Consider the following 23380-nt stretch of genomic DNA (forward strand, 5'->3'; position numbering starts at 1 on the left):
TTTGGGGGGAGGGGGTGGATGCCCACTCAGTGGTGTATTTGTTGCTTCATTTCGGGAGGTAGGCTTTTTTTAGGGGGTATGAAGATTTGTGTATTTTGTCAGTCAGTAAATTAAACTATGGTCTGCTTATGACGTAGGTCATTAAATCTTATGATAACATTTAAACGTAATTTATGGGCACTTAGTACATTCATTTAGACATTCTATCAAAATCCAAACTCATACACTAATAGAGCTATGGAAATTAGCAGGTTCAAATTCAAGTTCAAATCCACAAGGCTGCATACTTTTCAATAGGTAAATCAGTGATGAATGGATCATAAATGTACACGAATAAATATTCAATTGTGTTCGTTACATAGTTAAGGACATACTACATGCTTGCCAAGAGTATTTTCTTTGAAAGGGATAAAACATCCCTGGCAGGGATAGAAATAATTGTCTTTGGCCGGGAATGAAATTTGTTTTTTGGTGGTGAGGAATCGCCGGCATTCCCCGCGTTAATTCCCACACTGACTGACCCTTCCTGCTCCCAACCATCCTGCAATCTGCTGAAGTGGAAACACATTTGATAGGGAAAATAAGTTAAAATCACGTCATATGTATATCCTAATGTATAACATCTGTAAGTTGATGGAAACAGTCAGCAAACCCTTGCAGTTTGTCAGCTCAGCGATGGTTAAGAAGAAAAAAAATATCAAGAATTTACTGTAACCATGTGGCACCTGAAGTTCCTGGGCCACCGCCTGTAATATTTACACGCAGTTTAAGTCGGTCAAGTTGTTATTCCTGAATAACCTAGAGTTCCTTCACACACTAGCGATAATCTGTATTAGGTGCAGTCAGTCAGTCGTAGGAGCCACTTTGCACTGTCTTCTTGATAAAGTTGACGCATGGCTGGTGAAGTCTCCGTTACGATGTTACATATTCTCACTGAAAATAATGTCTCTTGTGATATTTAGAAATCTAATATGTGAGAAGATAAATAGGTTATTAGTGATTAACTTCCAATCATATCATCCCTTGATAAACGTAAAAGTTATTTCCTGTCTCTAGGATCCCACCACCAAACCCAACCTCATACTTAATAACTAAAACAGTGTACAAATATAGAATCTAAATTAGTTTATAATATGCAATCGGTCGTCATCCAACTGTGTCATCAGATGAAAGGTCGCCCTCTGAGGGGCTGCTCCCAACCCTCTCTTCCCTCCAGCGACCTCAACTCGACCTCCGCTTGACAGCCTACACTCAGTTTTCAAAGACTCTACTACGAGCAAACGAAGGATTCGCATGTGATAAGCGCCACAATGAGAACGAAGCAATCCATGGCAACGTTGCGCACCAGTACCATTCGATTATTCCTTCTCAAAGTTCTTGTCACTGCAAACTCCATAAGTGAAGGCTTAATCGAAGGGACTCTAGACGATTACGCTGGGTCCATTCGGCTACTAAGTAAGTAACCTTCTTTCTCACCTTAGACATGCTAACCCTCCCTCCTCTCCGCTATTCCCAAACCGCGAAACTATCCCACCAGCAGATTCGCGCAACGTAATCACGTGATTGTCCAGTTCCCTCCCCCACCTTCCAATTATCCAGCAATTGCTGGATCCTCGGAAAATCACGTGATTTTCCCCACCGATCCCTACCCAAGAATCTACTGGGACCATTTCGGTCGAATTATGAACGACTGCATACAATTTTAACATGAAATACGCGTTCTGTGCGTGTGTCTATGATGTTTCAATATTAAAAGACAACCGCTATTTTACCCTCCTCTAGCCCTCCAAAACATCAACTGGCCGTGTGTGGCTAATCATAATACTATTGCACTAGTTCTGTGCAATGCGCTTTTCATAATCAAATCATCCCGTTAGTGAGCCTTGTCTCTTGTGGGAGTACCCTTAGTTGTTCAAGCCCTTAGAATGCAATTCCTCCCCAGATGTGGAAAATACCTTCTATCTGTACTCTACACTAGCAGTCTCTGAAAAAAGGCCAAGCATAACGGTAGAGGAGAAAGCGAGTGGGCAGAGCGAAATGTACACTCTCCTCTGTGGCTGCAGTCGCTTTAACCCTCCCAGCAAAAACGATCCTCTCTCGCACATGTTCATTAGTCAAGCTCTCTCGATTCACTACTTGCGCTGAGACTTCCTTCCGTTCGATCGTTCCAGAGACTCCCAAGATGGAGTATATATATCTGTCACATTCCTCTCCGCTGTGATTGTGGCAACCAAGAGTTAAAATTATTGTCATAAAGGTATTGGTATGCTCATTTATCCATAAACAAAGAACGTTCTTTCTGAAGCGCTCCTGTCGGTGGATATCTGGACAGCTCACTCAGAACCTTACCAGGATTAACCTGAAGTTTAATGAATCATAGATTGAATCTAGCACTTAGCATTCCTTGTCAGGATCCAAAGAAACTGCAGTCTCGATAATTTCCATCACTTACCTTGCCATGAAACCAGGGGATGACTGAAATGCTGTGTCCCAGGAGTGTGTGAAGATAAGAATTGGGTTGTTTTGTTTTTAACATTGAGCCTCGCTTTTCTGCCACTTTTTAATAATTGCGACCATGAGAATGAGTGGTTATAAAACGAATTTGACATAGGCACACTCCCACTTTAAACTATAGGTCCAGTCCTGATTAGCCTGATTAGCCTTACTTAGAACACCAACTCAATCAATCAACCACATATTAGAGCACGCCCTATGTTGTTGTAGTCATCAGTTCAGTCGTCGTCATCAATTTCACAGCCATCAACGCGGAGCTTAAAATGTGACGCAGGGACCCCAACCAAGAACGATAAACAAAATTGTCAATTACTGCGACAGTTGTAGGAAGAACATCTAGAGATGCGAATAATTTAACCCAACATGCCATTTACAAATATTAGAAAACTCTGAGTCCCAGTCCAAATCAAAGGACTGACACTCACTAATAGACAAAACTCGACATGATAAGACATTCACCTTGAAAGCACGTTCATGTTTATTTCATCTAAATTCCTATGTGGCTATTACAAGAAGCCAGGAAAAATCTAAAATGCATTTACTACTGTTTGCACTAATATCTAATTATTGGTTCCAAATAGTTTGAGAATAAACATGAGTTTTCATTTGTAAAATGCATATACTTCTTTCCTTGATTTTTGTTGAAATAATGTTCAAAGGGAGGCAAATTGTAACGTTCAAAAATGCATTTTTTTAAAATGATTCATAAAATCACAAATTGTAGTGCAGAATTTACAAATATGCATTCAGTATGCAATCTTAAAAAAATAATTAAATTAAGGAACTAAGTTTCCATTGGATTAATGAAGAAACTTACCTGACAAGAGAAATTAGTGTGAGAAGACTTCGTATAGTATTGTTTTTAGAAATTAAGTGAAAGTTACTTATTAATGCCGGGTATTGTTAATACCCGGCCTTATCCGTACCTTATTTTCATTGATATTATGAAGCTGTTAACATTTCCTAAAAAAAATTGTTAACTAAACTAACATTTGAATGATAACCATTTGAATTCCCTTCTCGTATTTACCTACACAATTATCGTTACATTTCCATGCTTTACTTGTTACTGTTTTTGTTTACGTTTTCCTACATCATTTATATTTCTGTTCATATCTCCGCTATCGATCATAATTGGACTCATGTTCATATGAACTTTTTTGCTTAGAATCACCCATACTACCAGATCGCAAAGTATTTTCGCTTCCTCCCGGAACACCCTGTATTTACACAATTCTATTGTCTATGAGATTGTAGATAACAACAAAATATTCTCGAAAACAAAATATCTACTTTGTCATCTTTAATAAGATTCACATTACTGTATATATAGCTGCATTTATTGTAAAAAATGTAAATAATACGAGTAATATTCCTTCCTAAGTGATAATTAGAATACTGGTAAGGTTTCGCAAGTAAGGAATTCCTTAGCTGGTTTAGCTTGCTGGTGGCTATGAACTTTGAGAGGACAACTTTGATTCTTACATAACAATATATAACTTATTACGTACCTTATTTTCATTGATATTATGAAGCTGTTAACATTTCCTAAAAAAATTTGTTAACTAAACTAACATTTGAATGATAACCTTTAGGTGTGTGCTGAAGTGGTTCAGGTTTCAATATTGCAGCACTGAACTCAGAAATGTTGATGGTTACTCTTTTTGATTACTCCTTTTATTCATAAAGTTTGTGTGTGTGTTTGTGTATGTTTCAAATACCACTCAAATACTGGTTGCCGTACTACAATTCAATGAATCAAGTTCACAGTGTTTATAATGAGCCACATTGTTATGTTCATTGTTAATGATAAATATTTCGTTACTTTGTAAACAATGACTAACATTCCCTAGCAATAGCTCAAGTTATTTTCAATTTTTGTAAAAACAAACTTTGAAACAATGTGCGTGTAACAATGTGCGTGAAGAAGAAGAAATCGTACGGATTTAAGTTTGTGAACGAGTGATTTGCTACAACAAATTGTATTGTGTTGTTTTGAGTATAATTATCTTTCATGTGTGGTTCTATTGTGAGCCAATTGAAGTGAACAATAGTAATAAATGAAGCGTGGAGACGTGAACAAGATTATAAAATCAATCGGTCAATTACGGACGTCCACAGTTTCATTATGGAAAAACGTGAAAATGTGACTCCAGCGAGCCCGAAAATCATCCAAAACAAGAACATCTTATCTGGTAAGAGCAAGTTAAAAACCAAAAAATGAATAGAAAACCTACAGTGCAAGAAGTTAATGAAAATTATGAGACTATTAGCTCAAAAAGAGAGCACAATTTGGTATGAAATGCCAAAAAGGACCGCCCGACCCTGTGGCCGAGTGGTTAGCACATCGCGCTGCGACGCCAAGGGTCCCGGGTTCGAATCCCGGTCGGGCTTGGTTGTTTGTGAATGTCCATTCATCAATTTCATCATTTCATCACTCATCCCCATCTTCGCAAATTAGCCAAGAGGCACAAAACGCGAAGTAAAATAAACTAAATCAATCAATCAATCAAATCAATCAATCAAGCCAAAAAGGACAAAAAAGCCACCACCTCATCGCAAAATCAAATATTGGACATCAGATAATCCTTTCCAGCCCCTTGCAAATGTAAGAATAGGAGTAGATAGTAATAGGCCAAATTCAGAAACCCAAGATAATACAAGAACAATGAACGTAGAAAGTACCCAAGTCACTACGATCAGTGAAAAACCACCTGCCATTAATATGTATTCTGTGATAAGCAAGTATCATGTAACTGTGAATATAGTGCATTCCCTGGAGCACGTTCCAGTCATCAAACAAAATCGCCAGTGCAAAACTATACAGTGTAAAACGCAAGAAGCCTTCCAACGTGTACAATTCTACTGAGATGTCGCAAGTTAGTGTCCGCGTTGCTGACCAGGTTCGTAGAGAGCGGTACAGTCCAGGACAGGCCACAATCTGGTAGGCCCAGAACTGCCACTGACGAAGGAACAGCTATGGCAGTGCTATAGGTCTCGCGCCACAACTTTAACTCTGAGGAGAAAGTATTCGAGTTGACCGTGGAGGAGACAGTGACAACCCTCATAATGAGTTCTCCGCCCGCAGTGTTTGCAACCGCACTCATTTCTTGCTATTCTCAATATATGTTACCAGAATGCCTGTGATAACCAAGATATTCACGTTTTAGCACCGTATGATGTTCGTTTATGTATATCTTCTCTAAATAGTACACTGTTCTTCCAGAGTTTGGGAAGTTATGAATTTCTCTAAAGAAATCGGCGCGCACAACAATATTATCTGGTTTCTTCATCAGAACCTCCTTCTGGTTTCAGTTCTTTAATAAGGGAAATAAAGATCAAGTAAACATTTCCATAATGTGACCGCAAATTGAAAATTATTATTTTTCCACGCAACTTCTTTGATAGGTGTAGGTTTAGTATTGTCCACAAAGTAAGAATCTCTCTCGACGTCATAGGTCCCAGGTTCGAATCCCGGTCTGGGCATGGATGTTCTTTGTGATTGTCCCTTCTTCAGTTTCGTCTTATCATCAGTCATCATGACCTTCGCGATTAGCCAGAAGTGGCAGAAAAGCGAAGTAAAAAAAATGAAATCAATCAATGAATTAATAACCCCTTTATCCAAATTGGATTCATTGATTTGGTTTATTTTACTTAGCTATTCTGCCACTTTTGGCTAATCGCGGAGATGACGATGAGTGATGATATGATGATATTGATGAAGGGACAGGCACAGAAACACTACCATCTACAAGCCGGAATTCAAACCCGGGCCTCCTCGTGTCGTAACGCGCTGTGCTAACCAATCCACAACGTATCTCGGGAAACGAGGCTATTCCCACATTTATCGCCTGGCTTCGCAATGCAGAATCTAAACTACATCTAAACTGAGTGACCAGTTAATTGTTTACATCTGTAGATGGCAAAATTGGAATTTTGCTACACCAGTCTGCCTTCTTCTTGACAAAACCCATATGGCCCCCTCGGATTTCCACTTTCCCCAGAGCTCAAGTTGTCGCGCGAGACCTATAGCTAGCATCGTTTGCCAAGTCTCCGCAGCGCAGCGCACGTCGAATGTCTGCGCAGTGTGGTGTCAGCCAGAGTTCCATTTGCAGGGTGTTAAAGATGGTTAAGTGGCACCCGTACAAGCTGCAGCTGAAGCACCATCTCTCGGAGGACGGCCCGGATTGGAGAATGCAGTTTTGTGAATGGACTGTGAAGCAAATTCGCCAGGACCCACACTTTGCACGGCATATTCTACATTCTGATGAAGCAAATTTTTATGTGACTGAGGAAGTGTTAGAACAGAACATGCGGAGTTGGTCCTCCGAGAACCCATTGTGTAGAGATTGTGTATCATTGGCCCATTCTCCATTCATGACAATTCAAATGCAGAGGGCTACTTCCAGTTGTTACAAGAACACATTTTAATCAGTTTTGGCGGAGGATAGCAGCTTCCCTCATATTTTCAGAAGGATGGGGCACCATAGACCTGTAGCCAGGATTTTTTTGATGGGGGACAAGCGTGTAACCGTGGTGATAATTTTATATATATATATATTATGCGCGTGTGTGTGTCATGAAGTATAGCTATGCTAATTATTAAATAATTAATATCATTAATTCATTTATTTATGTATATCTATTTATAAACATATATGAACAAATCAATTTGCTACATTTATAAACTACCAAATTAATTTCGTTAACAACTGGTTCAAGATGTCAAGAAATAAGAAGATAGGTAAAATGCATTTAATAAGCGTTGATTTTATTTAAATATTGCTTTTTATTAATAATGATAATTAGATTTACATACTTTTATTGTGTTATGTTATTCTTAGTAAAGTATGTTTGAAGTCAAACCTAATTGCTTATCTTTGTTGTTATAACACGAACTCTTAACCCCGGAAAACTTTGATGGGGGAAATTTTTAGTAGAACAAGATTGTTGGTGGGAAGGTGGGAATAAACCTTCCGCTATGGAAATTCGTACCCTGAAATGTGACTACCAACGCTATGGAATGATCCTTAAAATGAAGAACATGTATGAATGTGAATTAACAAAAGAGTGGTCAGAGTGGTAGCTAGAGATTTCAACGCCCAGGACGAGAAAAGTTTCGCACCCACTGCACCAAATTTGTATCGCCATACCTAGATGTAGCTGGTATAGTTAGACATTGAAGACATTTTATGTACCTACTCTTTTCCGACGAAAAGAAAACTTAGTATTCAAGAAAGGTTGCTAATAAAAGGGCAGTCAGTTTGGTTGGGCATCCCACATCATCTTCATTCAAGCAGTGTGTGTTGTTTGTGTTTTTGATGTTCTATTGCTATCACGAGTACTACACATAACAAATATTCTGGTATATATCGCAATGCACACCGCAGCTGCCTTTGTATAAACGTGCTAGAAGCCACACTGTTCGCGAGCTCTCGCCTGACTGGTGCAACGTAATTACTGGCGTGCGTATAAAGAAAGAAATGCATGTTGCTATGCGCACAAGGCGCTGTGTTCTTGATGTGACATTTCCAAGTTAAAATAGAAATAAACACATGATTATCATACATGTGTTATTGTTCAAATCTGCAAACTCGGTTGCAAATTCAAGATATCTAGGTGGAGTGACAAAAAATGAGAGACTTTAAGAAAATTGATTGACTTGCTTTATTTTACTTCGCTTTTTATGCCACTTTTGGCTAATTTGCGAAGATGGGGATGAGTGATGATATGATAAAATTGATGAATGGACACTCACAAATATCCATGTCCAGGCCGGGATTCGAACCCAAGACCCCTGGCGTCGAACCGCGATGTGCTAACCACTCTGCCACGGGGACCGGCAGACTTTAAGAAGACATTAGTGTCCTATTATATTAACATGTATTTCCAACGAAAGGAGGTGAGAAATGGAGGAGAAATAACAGGTCGGTCTAATTTCTATGTTCCAGGGGCTTAGGGTGACAATGACAAGCCCCTTCTCAACTAAGGCTTCATTTCTTACTAGTCCAATTTGATACAATTTTAAAATCTTATCTATGACTGTTTCTTTTAACCCCATGCTGTTACCAGCCCTAAAGAGAGAGAACACAACTTGTATGCAACATTCACATATTCTTTGTTAATTCTTCTTTGTATGTGTTTATGATGTTATTCTTTGTAAAGTATGTTTGAAGTCCAAACTGATTGCTTATCTTACCCTCGTAAAATTTTGATAGGGAAAATTTCTAATAGAAAAAGATCGTTGCTGGGAAGTTGGGAATAACCCTTCCGCCATGGGAATTCGTACCCTGAATGTGACCACCAACGCTATGGAATGATCTTTATAATGAAAAACATGTATGAATGTGAATTAACATTTAGTAGCTTCGCATAAATGGTTATATAAACTTAAATTACCAAATATAGTACACTGCAGACTTCTAGAGTCTGACTCTCTCCAGAAAGAACACATTCATTTATGAAGTAAGAAAATCTGAATTCTTGCATAATCTTAACAATCGCCTATGTTATTTTTGTAGGTTTTTATAGGTTCGCATTAAAATATTTGATGGCCCTAGGGTCACTTGGAGCAATGGATACTGGAAGCCTGTGCACAAATCACACCTGAGATATTGCTCCGTGTCCACAGAGCATGGGAGAACCGTCTCAACATGTGCATAACACAAGGACAACATATTGAACACATTGTGTAACTTTCATATGGCCATAACTTCCTTATTATTAAAGTTGTCATAAATCTGACTTCACCACTCGTGGTGCAACGCATGCTCGCAACTTAAGAATAATTTTCAGATGGGAAAAAAAGAAAGCCTGGTCCAAATTGTAATGCGCAGATTGCAGATGTTATTATCAGACGTTTGGCAACACCGCTTTTCCCCCCTTTGCACTAGCACAAGTGGAGACAAGGAGCCTGGGTTTCCTCAAGTCCAAACTCTAACCGGAGCTACTTCTAAGTGTTCAATTTTTTTCGTAATTGGAATGGTATTATCTGGTTGGCGGCACATGACAGTCTTCAGTGCATCTGTCTTTGGATAGCTGGTGAGATCTTAAAGACGACACACCACTTACCAGCAGAAACTTTACCAGGATAATCTGCTTTTATAACTTTTTGTTATTTAGCGTCTCCTTCTACAACGTTTGGCTAATGGAGAAAGTGTGATGATATGCTAAAAAATTGATTAAGGGACACCCATGCCCAGGACAAGATTCGACCCCGAGATCTCTGGCGCTGTCGCGCTCTGTGATGATCAACCTAAGTATAATCAGTCATAGATTCCGATTCATTCCTTGAACCTGATACACTAGCATTTCGTGCCAAGGTCCAACAAAACTCCGCTACCAAGTCAATGCCAGTCCTGGGTATGGTGTTCTTCGTGAATGTACCTTCGACAGTTTCGTATTTTGACAAAAGTGGCAGATACGTGAAGTAAAGTAAACAAAATCAACCAATCAATCAATATGCTTCCACAATTTTCATACTTACCAATGCTCTGTACGCGGAAGCTCACCTAACCCTGCTTAAGCCGAACTCATCATGTTCTCTAAGGCTACAGATTAAAGGACGAAAGTATTATTATTTCAAATTAATTCATTCATGTCAGTTCAACAGGACACTAGAACACTAAAATGCAATTACAATCTGCACTAAAATTTAATTATTGTTTAATTTGTTCCAAAGATAATTAGAATAATCAGTTTTCATTTGTGCAAAGGGAAACAAATGCTAATGTTCAAAAATCATATTTTATTACTTGATTCATTAAATAGCAAATTGTAGTGCAGAATTTATAAACAGGCATACGGTATATAATTTTCAAACTTCATGCATAGGTGCATGCAAGGCCACACGCAGTTTTTTTTTCTTACGGGTCAGCAGTGCTTAAAGTTGGAGAAACGTGGGCTGTTGCTTTCCCCAGTTTAGAGAATTCTCATAAAGCATCCCAGCACTACAATTATTCGCATAGACACTTAATCAGCTGTCTTTCAAGTATCCGTTGTTACATGTCTTTACGGTAAAATTTCCAAATTTCAATTAAATGAAGTCTTTCCAGATAACTCGAGGAGGGGCCAAGTGCCATCTTGACCCTCCTCTTTGGGACCCTTGGATGTAATAAAAAAGTACGATTGATGGTTGAAACGTCCTCACCCACGACCACAACGACACAGCATAGGTATACAGGCACTGGCTGCGTTTAACACACCAAACCCTGCAGTTAGGTGGGTGGCAAAAGTTTACTCATACGTGACTTACTTGACTTATTTCCCGTTACTCCGCTACGGAGCATAGGGCCTCAACGAAGCATCGCCAACGGACTCTGTTTCCAGCGATCTTCCTTATCTCGTTCCAGGTCTTTCCTGCTTCCCATATTTCTTGCTCTATTGTCCTTCTCCAACTCATTCTTGGCCATCCTCTCCTACGTTGTCCTTGTGGATTCCAGCTCAATGCTTGTCTCTCTATTGCCGATGGGTCTTTCCTCAATGTGTGGCCAATCCACTTCCACTTTCTTCTTTTGATCTGTATTGCCACCGGTTCCTCTTGCGTACGTTTCCATAGATCTTCATTTGAGATAATATCTGGCCAATATATTAACAGAAGTTTCCTTAGGCATCTGTTTATGAATGTCTGTAGGTCTTTAGTAATTTTCTTTGTTACTTTCCAAGTTTCACATCCATAAAGGAGAATTGACTTCACATTAGTTCTAAAAATTCGCAGCTTAGTTCTTATTGAAATTTCTCTGGCTTTCCAAACTTTACATAGCTGAATAAATGCCACATTTGCTTTCCTAATTCTTGATCTAACATCATCTTCTGTTCCCCCTGCATTTGTCACCAAACTCCCCAGATATGTAAACTCCTTAACCTCTTCAATATTTTCCTCATTCAAGTGGAAATTTTCCATCTTTTTTACATTTGTTCTTAATGATTTCGTCTTTGTACTATTTATCTTTAAACCAACTCTTTTCCCTTCCTTATCCAAATCTCCTAATTTCTTTTCCATATTACGGTATGTGTGAGACAGCAGACAAACATCATCTGCAAAACACAAGTCTTCTAGCTGTTGGGTGAGACTCCAATTTATACCTCTGCTTTTTCCTTCCGTTACCCTCCTCATTACTTTAGCAATTACCATCAGAAATATTGTTGGTGACAAAATACATCCTTGCCTTACTCCTGAAATAACTGGTATTGGATCCGTAAGTATTTCCTCATGCACAACTTGGCATTTGGAACCATCATAGGAGTTTTTAATGAGATCAATCATATGTGCTGGAATGCTATATTCTTTTACAATTGTCCACGCTTCCATTCTATTTACAGAGTCAAATGCTTTCTGGAAGTCCACAAATATAAGGTACATATTAGAGAAGTATTCCATACTCTGTTCTATAATAATACGCAGTGTATTTATCTGACCTATACAGGAACGGTTGTTTCGAAAACCTGCTTGTTCTCTCCGGATCTTTTTCTCAACACATCCTTTAATTCGGTTTAAAATAATTCTACTTAGAACTTTACTAGGAACTGAAAGTAGTGTTATGCCTCTCCAGTTATTGCAGTTAGTAATATCTCCCTTCTTAGGTATTTTTACTAGTAAACCTCTTTTCCAATGTTCTGGTATTGATTTTGTTTTCCATATTTTTGCAAAAAGTGGTTGTAATATTTCTATTGTCATCTCCATGTCTTCCTTAAGAATTTCTGGTGGAATGTTATCAATTACAGGTGCTTTACCACTCTTTTGTTCTCTCAATGCTTTTTTAATTTCTTCTATTGTTGGTTCTTTAGTTGTTATTTCATCTTCTATTTCATATTCTGGCATTTCTTGCGGTATTTCAAGCAAATCTTCTGTCCCTTCTATGGTTTGGTTTAATACTTCTGAAAAATGTTATTTCCATCTATTGAGCTGATTTTCCTTATTCGTAAGGAGTACTTAGTCTCTATTTCTCACTGGGCGATTCCGTTTGGTTTTCTTTTGAGACAAGATCTTTGTAATTTATTATACTTCCTTCATATTTCCCTCATTTACTGCTTTTTCTGCCTTCCCAGCTAACTCACTGGTCCATTTTCTACGGTCAGCTCGCGCACTATATTTCACTTCATGACCTTTTTCTTGTAATTTTTCTTTTTCTTGTAATTCTGCTTTTTTTCCCCTAGTTTTACACATATTAATCTTCTCCTTAATGTGTTTCCTTTCTTCTATTTTCCTCCAAGTTTCCTCTAACATCCAGTTCTTTTTCTTAGGGTTTCTATATCCCAAAACTTCTTTTGATATCGTTGTAAATGTATTTTTCACCTTTTCCCAGTGTTGTTCCACCTCATCACCATCCAGCTCCACAAGTTCTTGATATTTGTTTTGAAGTTGCAACTTGAAGTCCTGTTTTACACTATTATTCTGTAGTTTTCCAATGTCAAACTTTGTGCTTTGTTTATTAAATTTCTCCTTTGCGGCCATAATTTTTACCCTAAAACTGGCTAACATAAGATGATGATCACTGCTAATGTCTGCTCCACGTTTACTTCTCACATCTAATAAAGATGTTCTCCATTTCCTACTTATAGCTATATGATCAATCTGATTTTGAGTTCTATGATCTGGGGATACCCAAGAGATCTTACACATATTTTTATGTGCAAATAGTATACTTCCAATAGTCATTTCATTTGAGGCACACCAATCTACAAACATTTCCCCATTTTCATTTATATCACCTAGACCATGCTTGCTCCAGTCCAACATTTTCTGAGCCAATTTTAGCATTTAAATCGCCCATTACAATAATAACATCTTTCTTCTTAACCTTATTTATAGTGTCTTGTAATTCTTTGTAGAACTCTTGCTTTTCTTCTATTTCTGCTTGGTTTGTAGGTGCATAGCATTCTATGATGCTCACATTTCTAACCTTTGCCTGTAATCTGACCATAATTATTCGTTCAGATACAGGCTTCCAATCCAATATACTTCGAGCAGTCTTCTTGTTTATGAGTATGCCTACTCCATTACGATGTTCATCATCTTCATTTGGTCTACCTGAATAGAGGAATGTCATACCACTAGATGTTTTCATCTCTCCAAATTCATTCCAACGCACTTCACTCATTCCCAGGATGTCCAACTTATATTTCTCCATTTCTGCTTCTACTTGTTGCAATTTTCCTGCCTCATATAATGTTCTAACATTCCAAAACCCCACTACAGTTTTCTTTTTAAGTCCAAAGGTCGTCAACAGTTTCTCCGTCCGGCTATTTCCTCGTATGGTTCCTTTAATAATAAATTCTTTAATAAGATTATTACTCATACGTGCTAACTACTTATCAGTCGTAGAACAAGGACTCAGAATTATCTCAGTGCTTGCTGGGTGTAAAGAAAGGTTAATTTATATATATATATATATATATATATATATATATATATATATATATATATAATGTTTATTATAATCATAACACAAGGATGTCTGTTAGCACACTTACACACGTGTCTTTACCTGTAACTCTTACCTCGCACCTGTATTTACGTGCACCACTTTTGGTCTCGAAGAGATAAAGGAGGCAGGGAACATCCAATTTATTCCTCGCAGTGAGTCGCCAGTGGGAATATAGGGACTAATTTTATTTATGGATTTGGTCGCCGCTGACGTCACGGGTTCCTCTGTAAATGAGAGAAGGTTGCGCGTAGTACCCCCAACCACAGCCGGGAATTGGCCGAAAACAATCCGTACCCCCGACTCTATATAGCATAAGTGTAATTGTTTCTTTGATATCTTGTATCGTTTGCGAGTTATGAGCACTCAAAGATTGAAAAGTCTAATGTGACGTTCATTGTTTCAGGTGATATAAAATGCCTCTGACAAAGGAACAGAAGATAGAAATCATCATATCCGGGGAACGCAGTTTTACAGACATCGCAGAGGACTACAACAGACGGCACCCAGACAGCCATCCAGTATCGCACAGCACGGTCGCGTACGGTATCGGCACGTTTAGAGACACTGGCAATGTGGAAGATAGGGCACGTAGTGGGCGGCCAAGGACTGTCACCAATTTAAGAGACGGCAACAATGGTTCTAGCATCGTTTGTGAACAGTCCCAAGCGTAGTACTCGTCATCTCTCACTGGAAAATAGTATCAGCCAGTTCTCCATTGTCCGGATATTGCATACCAATCGCTGGCAACAGTATAAGCTGCGCATGGAACAAACTGAACGAGGATGACCCAGATCGACGGGTAGAGTTCTGCACGTGAGCTACGAAGCAACACGAACTGGATCCCTCGTTTGCACGTGGCATACTGTTCAGCGACGAGGCCTATTTCTATTCGAATGGGGAGGTCAATCGGCATAATTGTCTTTACTGGTGTGACAGTTATCCAAACTGGGTGCAACCGAGTAAGGAACATAATCCTGCAAAGGTGATGTTGTGGTGTGGCGTATAGGACACCAGCACCATTGGTCCATTTTTCATCGACACTACCTGAACGTCGCAAGAGTAACTCACGTTCCTTCAAGAACATGTGTTTCCTTCCATTCTGAATCCCGACGGCAAGTTTCCCTCTTATTTTCAACACGATGGGGCCCCTCCCCACTATAGCGTTGGTGTACGTCAATGGCTCGATGCACAATTCCCAGGGAAGTGGATTGGTAGCCGTGGTCAAGTGGAATGGCCGCCCAGATCACCTGACCTCTATCTGTGGCCATCTCAAGCAGATGGTGTATGCTAAGAAACCCCGCGATATAAGGCACCTACAGGAACACGTTCAGCACGCGTGTGACCACATTTCACTGGACATTCTCCTGCGTGTACAGTCGGAGTGGATACGGCGTCTACATTGCGCATAAGACGTGATGGCCATCACATAGAACATGTGTTGTAGCGTGCCGTTGGTAGTTGAGTTTCAAACTTTGAGTGTTCAGAACTTGCAAACGATACAAGATATCAAAGAAACAACTATACTTTGAAATTCCTGAGCTCACGCTAGTGTAATTTGATATGCTACATGCCCCCTCCCATTTGAAATTTCGAACCTGTGTTCAAGATGACGGATTTCGAGATAGCAGCCATGCTCACCATATACCCTACAATTTGCGGTCTCCCCTTTACTACCATCTCCCATTACCAGATTTCACATTTTCCTGTCAGGTTTCAAAATAAAAGGGTGTCCAAAGATTTTTGACTCACCCTGTATATGTAATAGTCTTTTTTATTTTAAAATGAAATTTACAAGTATCGGCATCAGTATCGGTGAGAGTATCGGCATTGGTATCGGTTCAAAGTGGTATCGGCTCAGCTCTAATTCGCACTGATGTCAGGTTAGAAGCAAAATACAATTTTGTTGCGTTGAGTGTGACTCTTGTTCCTTGATCCAGTGCTTTGTGTTATATTTTGGATGACACAAGTGCAGAATCTCATGAGGTAAGTGACCTGCGATAAATTGACTTTGTTAAAGAAAAGATCCTGCAAACTTAGGGTGTGGCATGCACAATAGCCCACAATTTTAACTCATTTCTTTAAAGCTATTAGAGCACAGGTTATGCATTGTTTGTGTGCGTAAATGTAGCTCTCTTTATTCGTTGCCGCCCCAGTTGGAGCGTTTTTCGCAATTACTACAGTTGCTCAGTAAATACGGAGCTATTCCGTTCAAGGAAATTATTTACTTAACTGGTGTTATAATGTGAAATTGTAAACAGTAATTTCTAAGCTTTAATTTCAGATGTTTTTCCGGACTTCTGAAAAGCAACAGTGATATATTTCTCAGGAAACAGGGAAGGGTTATGAAAATCGAGAGCTTAGGGAATGGTTGTCACTAAATTCTTCTAGTTGTATAGAAATCTCTGATAGGAGATTGGCATTTGAAATCAGCCTTATATGAGCTTTACTTTTGACGAAACGGTTTGTTCCTTAACACTCCTCCTTCTAAATTAGTGGCAGCAAAAGTGTGCAGGGCGGAATAGCGCCCTCTGTTTTTGTAAATTCTGATTTCTGCACTCCTCAAATATATCTTTAAAAAGAACAGTATGTATTACGTTCTTCACATATTATGTACACTTCGCAACATCTTATTTGACCGCACCGAAAGATATCTAAGTCCAGAAATCGTAAACTTAGCAATATTGAACTTCAACTCCAGGTGAGAGTAGCCAACTTTGAGTAGATCCTTCCACTAGACGATAAAGGCTGCGGTGATAGGTTTTCAATTTATCACTTTCCATGAACTTAGAAACTATAAACCGCTATCATAATACCACAATCAAACAGATATAGTAAATTGGAAAAAGAACCTTGAAGGATATTTACGATTCTGCTTGCTCGACTTGAAATTTAGGGGGATTGAAACACTTAATAGAGTTTTTCTCCACCTGGAAGAAATTGCCATCACATTTGTGCAGAAAGAAGCGAATTTGTGAGTAGTTTATGCGACATTTTATTTACAATACCTTGCATAATATCGAACAGTTCTCAAAAACATATATTTTACACGACTTGTCGAGAAAATGTGCTTGAAACACAGGAAGGTGGGAGTCTTCATAAACGTCAACATGTTTTTAAGGGTATAACGTCATTAAGTTAACGTAGAGTGTCTGCCTGCAGCTCGTGCAGGAAGCAGTTCGTAGCGAGCTCCGCTCTTCGCGTGAGAAGGCTTAAGTAGAATCCATCCGAGATAAGACCTAACAATAGACCTTTTAATTGACATTAATGGGTTTTTTATTCATTATCGAGGGGTGACGCTATTGTTATTTAATCTTGCGCCACGTGTCGTGGGTGGAGGAGGAGATGAGTCATCGATGACTCATGCACACGTGTGAGTTTGAAATTAATGGTTTTCCATTAGTGCACAAAAGACACTATTATGTATTCCGTTTTTGACCTAAGCTAACCTTTTGTTGTATTTTATTAATGCGTTTCTGCCGGATATGAGTCATGGGTGCTTTAGGCACACGTGGGAACTTGGAATTAATGGTTTTTCCATTAATGTACAAAATACATTTTCGGCCATTTTGGCGTCGGTGGTGAGTCATATTTGGTATAATTAAGGATCCGGATTTACCCGTATTCAACCGGTGCCGACGCGTTCGATCGGAGGTAGAAGATATTATAACACATGTTCGCTTTAAAGGCGAAGAAATTGAACGATGTATCCTATATGAAAACGAAGTATGCGAGCAGAATCCATGTTATTAATATTAACCTGTTACGGAAGAACCTGTTATGTGGTTGCATTCATCGGCACCCCCAAACCGCGCGCGTTCATGGACACGTGAGGGGTAAAAAGGTTCTCTATTGTTACGGCCCCCATCGCTTGGTTTTCTTCCGAAGTTGAATGGAAGTCAAGTGTCGCCAAATTTTTACACACGAGTATTGATTTTCTTTGAGGTTCCAATTTTATTTGGTGGAAGTAATCTACGCGGTATTTCTGCCGCCTTTCGTAACATTGCAAAGACTATTTAACCAAATCCGTAAGGAATTTGGCTGAACTAGGAACATTCAGTTCCAGTATCTACAAGTTAAAGTGGATGCGATCCACTATTTGCCCTTATTTCGGGGTTGCGAACCACAGTCCATTTGATTATTGCCTTATAAACATCAGGATTCACGTAAAATTGACCAGATGTTTTTACTGTTAGAGACAATATTTCGCATTTTTTGTGTATTTTTACTCAGAAAACGCTATTTGAACGATTCAAGCAAGAGTTCGCATGGGAATTTAGACACACAAACTGTGTTTCTTCAACTTTAGCTGAAATTTAGGTTTATTTTTTTACTCTAATATCACAATTTCTTCTATTCAGGCAACATTTTTTATTAAATTTTGGACTAACAAAGACATTTTTCAACTTTTAACTTGTTATTTTAAAAGTTTATTTCCATTTTTTACTCTAATATCACAATTTCATCTATTCTTGCAGAAGTGTTTATTGCAATTTTGACTTGCAAAGATAATTTTTTCAACTTCTTTTATTATTTTTTCTATTTATTGCCTTTTGTATCTTATATTTTTAATTCTTAACTTTGAGTTTTGTTCTTTATTTAAAAAATTTCTCTAATCACTAAGGAAGAAGTACTTTTAAGTAAAACTGTACCCACAAAGTTTATTATTACTATTATTATTAGTATTATTATTATTATTGTTGTTGTTTTTGTTTTGATGTAGTTGTTGAATCTTGTTGTTGTTGTTAGGGTTTATTGACTTCCACTACGCTATTTTTGGTTTGCTTCGTAGGAAAGTTTGTTTATTTTAGAGTTTCCTCGGTATTTTCTTACTGTTAGGGTAAGTAAAGTTTCCTAAATATATGAGTAGGGTTCCATATATTCTTGTTCTTGCATGTTTTTCATATGATGTGATCACCACAACTCTCCAAGTGCTTTTACTGCATGTTTCCATTTTTATTGAGGCTTAGTGATTCCTAGAGTCACTTTATGCATGAGAGAAAGCTTGAAAATTTTGATCTCAGATAGCCGTCAACCTTATGTCAGAGTATTTTCGAGTATATTTTAGTCTTATTATGGCCCACTAGAATATCATGGTTTGCTTATTTTTTAAGTATGTTGCGCAGTTATTGTATTTTTGCTTTTGCTTTCTAGATAAACTGTATGAAATGTTTAATATTTGTACTTTTTGCACTTATAAGAGGCCAAACTTTTACTGTAACTAAAATTATTATGTCTCTAAGCACTGAAACCCCTTTACCAAGAGTACTATAACTGAATGTTTATTAATATTGTTTCTTTCATCCCTTAAATATAACAATTTAACAATATAATGACAAATCACAGGACAAGTCGATGTTAGCAGATGACTACGTGGCTCTTAAGTCCACCTGCCAAACTTTTCTTACCATGCTATTTACCTTTATAGTCTTTTATTCGGGTACGTTTCAAGTACTATTGACTTTTTGAGTGTTTGATTAATACCAGGGGTTATTTGTATCTGTTATGCTGTATTATTCGAGGCTTCTATTTTTTATTCTACAATCACTATATGTCCCTGAGAACTAAATTCCACTGACTGAAGCTTAAAGCTTAGGCTCTACAGCATGTTGAATGGTTAAAAACTGGTCAATATCAATTTTACAGAGGCTAGTAGGAGGCATAGGAACACATGCCAGAGCATTATTAGCGTGCAAGAAGCACTTTCAGGGAGTACTACGAGGAAACGAAGTTGATTTTTTTGAGGGCTTTACCAGTTACACAGCCAATATTTGCTATTTCAAGTAACTACATGTACCAAAACATTTTACAGCCCAACACTAACTAGACTTCAATTTATATTTTATTAGGTGCTAAATGTAGCAAGAACACTGATTGTACATACTTTTGAGAATCCAACTATTTCAGGATTTTTTCTATGTACGCATATTTTTATTGATTACTAACTTTAACAGACCAATCAGGAAGACGCCAAAATTCACTAAACTTAGTACTATAGTGTATGTGATTGCATGAAAAGTAGAAATTATAACAACCACAAGATTTCGCTTTTTTTGCTTTTGGGACTAATCGTGACGCTGAGGATGAATGGATGGCCAAAAATTTTAAGGACTGGATGTATTTTACCACTACAGACGCCTATGTAGAAACACTAGAGTACTGTTAGCTTTCAAAATTGAGGTTATACTGTACTGTTTTTTAAATATTTCGTATTTGGCACGCTTAACAAGTTACATTTATATCCATTTCAGGACAAATATTGCTAAAACTCTCAAATTAATGTGTACAACTTTATATTTCTGCTATCAAAGGAATTAACAACCCTATTTTACAAACAAAGGGTATTGTTTACACTTTATTTACTTCAATCTGAGACTAATATTTTACAGTAATTGAATCATTCAGCCCTAGTCAATATTTTACTGCATCAGAAAGTTTGTTATTAATCTAATAAGTATCCTATTTTGTGCTATTCTAACGCAAACGTTGTTTAATTCACTGGTTATAATGCAAACTTTTGCACAAATTCGATATATTCACTACCTTCAAACCAAACAATTGTACTTATTTAGCGCATTTCATTTATATTTCTTGTAATTAACTTATGTTTCTTATAATTAACAATCTAAACTAATTACTTTGGCATGTTAAAAACCTTATTTTTTACTATTTCCTATTCTATCAGGTTCTATATTGCTGTTTTTATCAATTTATGTAAGACCACACTCTGGTAAATGCCTATATATTCTCTTTTATACACACGCACGCACGCTACACACACACTCACACACACATATTTACACACTTATACGAACATACATCTGACGTTTTTCAATATTTTGCTATGAAGTTTGCATCCACGCTATTCAATCAAGGGCAGGCAATGTAGTATTTATGAGTATTAGTAATCCAAAAGTGGTGTTTTTGGTGTCCAAGTTCAGATGAGAGTCTGCTATGTGCCTTTTGCAGGGGATTGCATGTGAAGTGTATCCATATTGAGCATTATTGAGTGTGTATGCTTCCAAGTTTTGCTGTTATTTTCCTATAATTCTGTGAGACTGTAGAGAGTTCTCCCTTTTCAACCAGTTTTCTTTCATTGATTGGATACTTTTTGGGAACTTAGCAGTTTTTTATGTTATGAAGCAGATTGTTGTAGAATATTTTGCATGGTCTTTTGTGATATTGAGTGGCTGCTGTAACGGAAGTAAGTATCTTTCCTTCTTGTGTTGATGTTCTCGTGTAGGTTTCCTATTTTCGGTCAAGTTGCAGTAGGGAACTTAGCAGTTTTTTATGTTATGAAGCAGATTGTTGTAGAATATTTTGCATGGTATTTTGTGATATTGAGTGGGTGCTGTAATGGTAGTAAGTATCTTTCCTTTTTGTGTTGATGTTCTTGTGTAGGTTTCCTATTTTCGGTCAAGTTGCAGTACTTAGAATAATCGCTATTGTCTTATTGATCTACGAAGCTCCTTTGAATAATCATTTGCATGTGACCCTATACTCCACGCTGTACTTTGTTCTGGGAGCTATCTTTTGAAGCCTTGGCATTCTGCTAGTACAGTATTATTATCGTAGAGGTAAATTAGTTCGTGAAAATATGTATTTTTCTGATTAACTATAGTCGCTTAGTTGTTCTAGCAGGTATAAGTAGTTACTGGTGATGTTGTTAATTTTCTATTCGCACAGGCTATGTATGATGTAGCGTATTTGTGTTGCCTGTCCCTTTTTTATTCCTATGTTGTTGAGTTTCTCCATAAGCATGTCCTGTTTTACTCTATTCTATGCCTTGTTGCTGCTAGATATCTGAGGTATGTTGCTGGTTCATATCTGACTTAGCTTGTTTGACTATCTATTATTTTTGCTATGGCTGTGGCTATTGATGTCCCTTTCTGAATTCCATGTTGGTTTCTGTTTATCCTTGTTGCTGCTTGTTATCTGAGTTAGGTTGTTTGACTTCAGGACTATCCTTTTTTAACTTTATTGTTGATTGCTTTTTTGTTTATTTCCTTATTTGTTTTTATTTGTTTACTGAATCTATTTGTTTTGTGTCTTGTAATATTATTTACTATAGTAACAAAATTATTTTCCTTCCATCCCACATTTATTATTCTGAGCAACAGAACTTCTCCTTCTTTCTCATATATTTGATTATTTCTGGTGTAAAAGTACATTTTTTCAAAGTGAATGTTTTAAAAGTACAATTTTTACAAAGTTAATGTTTTAAAAGTACAATTTTTACAAAGTTAATGTTTTAAAAGTACAATTTTTACAAAGTTAATGTTTTAAAAATACTATTCTTTCAAAGTTAATGTTTTAAAAGTACAATTTTTACAAAATTAATGTTTTAAAAGTACTATTTTTTCAAAGTTAATAATTTAAAAGTACAATTCTTCTGCTATTTGCACTTTTGTACAATTTTGTTATTTTTGTTAAAATAAATATGTTAGTTGATATAAAATTACAGTAAATTTTCAGGAATTTATATATTAAATTTCAAAATAGTGTTACTTGCTAAAGATAGCGGACAAAATAAATTAAACTTTGACAAATACTGAACAAGAAATATACAAGTATGTTGATAAATATCAATTTTTAAAAATAATTTTGTTACTATAGTAAATAATATTACAAGACACAAAACAAATAGATTCAGTAAACAAATAAAAACAAATAAGGAAATAAACAAAAAAGCAATCAACAATAAAGTTAAAAAAGGATAGTCCTGAAGTCAAACAACCTAACTCAGATAACAAGCAGCAACAAGGATAAACAGAAACCAACATGGAATTCAGAAAGGGACATCAATAGCCACAGCCATAGCAAAAATAATAGATAGTCAAACAAGCTAAGTCAGATATGAACCAGCAACATACCTCAGATATCTAGCAGCAACAAGGCATAGAATAGAGTAAAACAGGACATGCTTATGGAGAAACTCAACAACATAGGAATAAAAAAGGGACAGGCAACACAAATACGCTACATCATACATAGCCTGTGCGAATAGAAAATTAACAACATCACCAGTAACTACTTATACCTGCTAGAACAACTAAGCGACTATAGTTAATCAGAAAAATACATATTTTCACGAACTAATTTACCTCTACGATAATAATACTGTACTAGCAGAATGCCAAGGCTTCAAAAGATAGCTCCCAGAACAAAGTACAGCGTGGAGTATAGGGTCACATGCAAATGATTATTCAAAGGAGCTTCGTAGATCAATAAGACAATAGCGATTATTCTAAGTACTGCAACTTGACCGAAAATAGGAAACCTACACAAGAACATCAACACAAAAAGGAAAGATACTTACTACCATTACAGCACCCACTCAATATCACAAAATACCATGCAAAATATTCTACAACAATCTGCTTCATAACATAAAAAACTGCTAAGTTCCCTACTGCAACTTGACCGAAAATAGGAAACCTACA

General features: G+C 37.2%; 2 protein-coding genes across 2 annotated transcripts; both read right to left on the minus strand.

Moving 5' to 3' along the window:
- Nucleotides 1-12511: 12511 nt before the first annotated feature.
- Nucleotides 12512-13135, minus strand: LOC145987932 (uncharacterized). The gene has a single exon (XM_083122754.1). It carries the CDS (start codon nt 13133-13135, stop codon nt 12512-12514), a length of 624 nt encoding a protein of 207 aa, XP_082978880.1.
- An 85-nt stretch (nt 13136-13220) lies between these two features.
- LOC145987934 (protein CFDP2-like) lies at nt 13221-13643 on the minus strand. The gene has a single exon (XM_083122758.1). The coding sequence runs from the start codon at nt 13641-13643 to the stop codon at nt 13221-13223; it is 423 nt and encodes a 140-aa protein (XP_082978884.1).
- Between the last annotated feature and the right edge of the window lie 9737 nt (nt 13644-23380).

The sequence above is a fragment of the Lepisma saccharinum genome, chromosome 5 (assembly GCF_977018435.1).
Source record: "Lepisma saccharinum chromosome 5, izLepSacc3.1, whole genome shotgun sequence".
NCBI classification, from domain to species: Eukaryota; Metazoa; Arthropoda; class Insecta; order Zygentoma; family Lepismatidae; genus Lepisma; species Lepisma saccharinum.

Excerpts from the sequence above, each read along its gene's own strand:
- LOC145987934 (XM_083122758.1), bottom strand. The coding sequence starts at position 13,643 with ATGGAGAAATATAAGTTGGACATCCTGGGAATGAGTGAAGTGCGTTGG.
- LOC145987932 (XM_083122754.1), bottom strand. The coding sequence starts at position 13,135 with ATGTGTAAGATCTCTTGGGTATCCCCAGATCATAGAACTCAAAATCAG.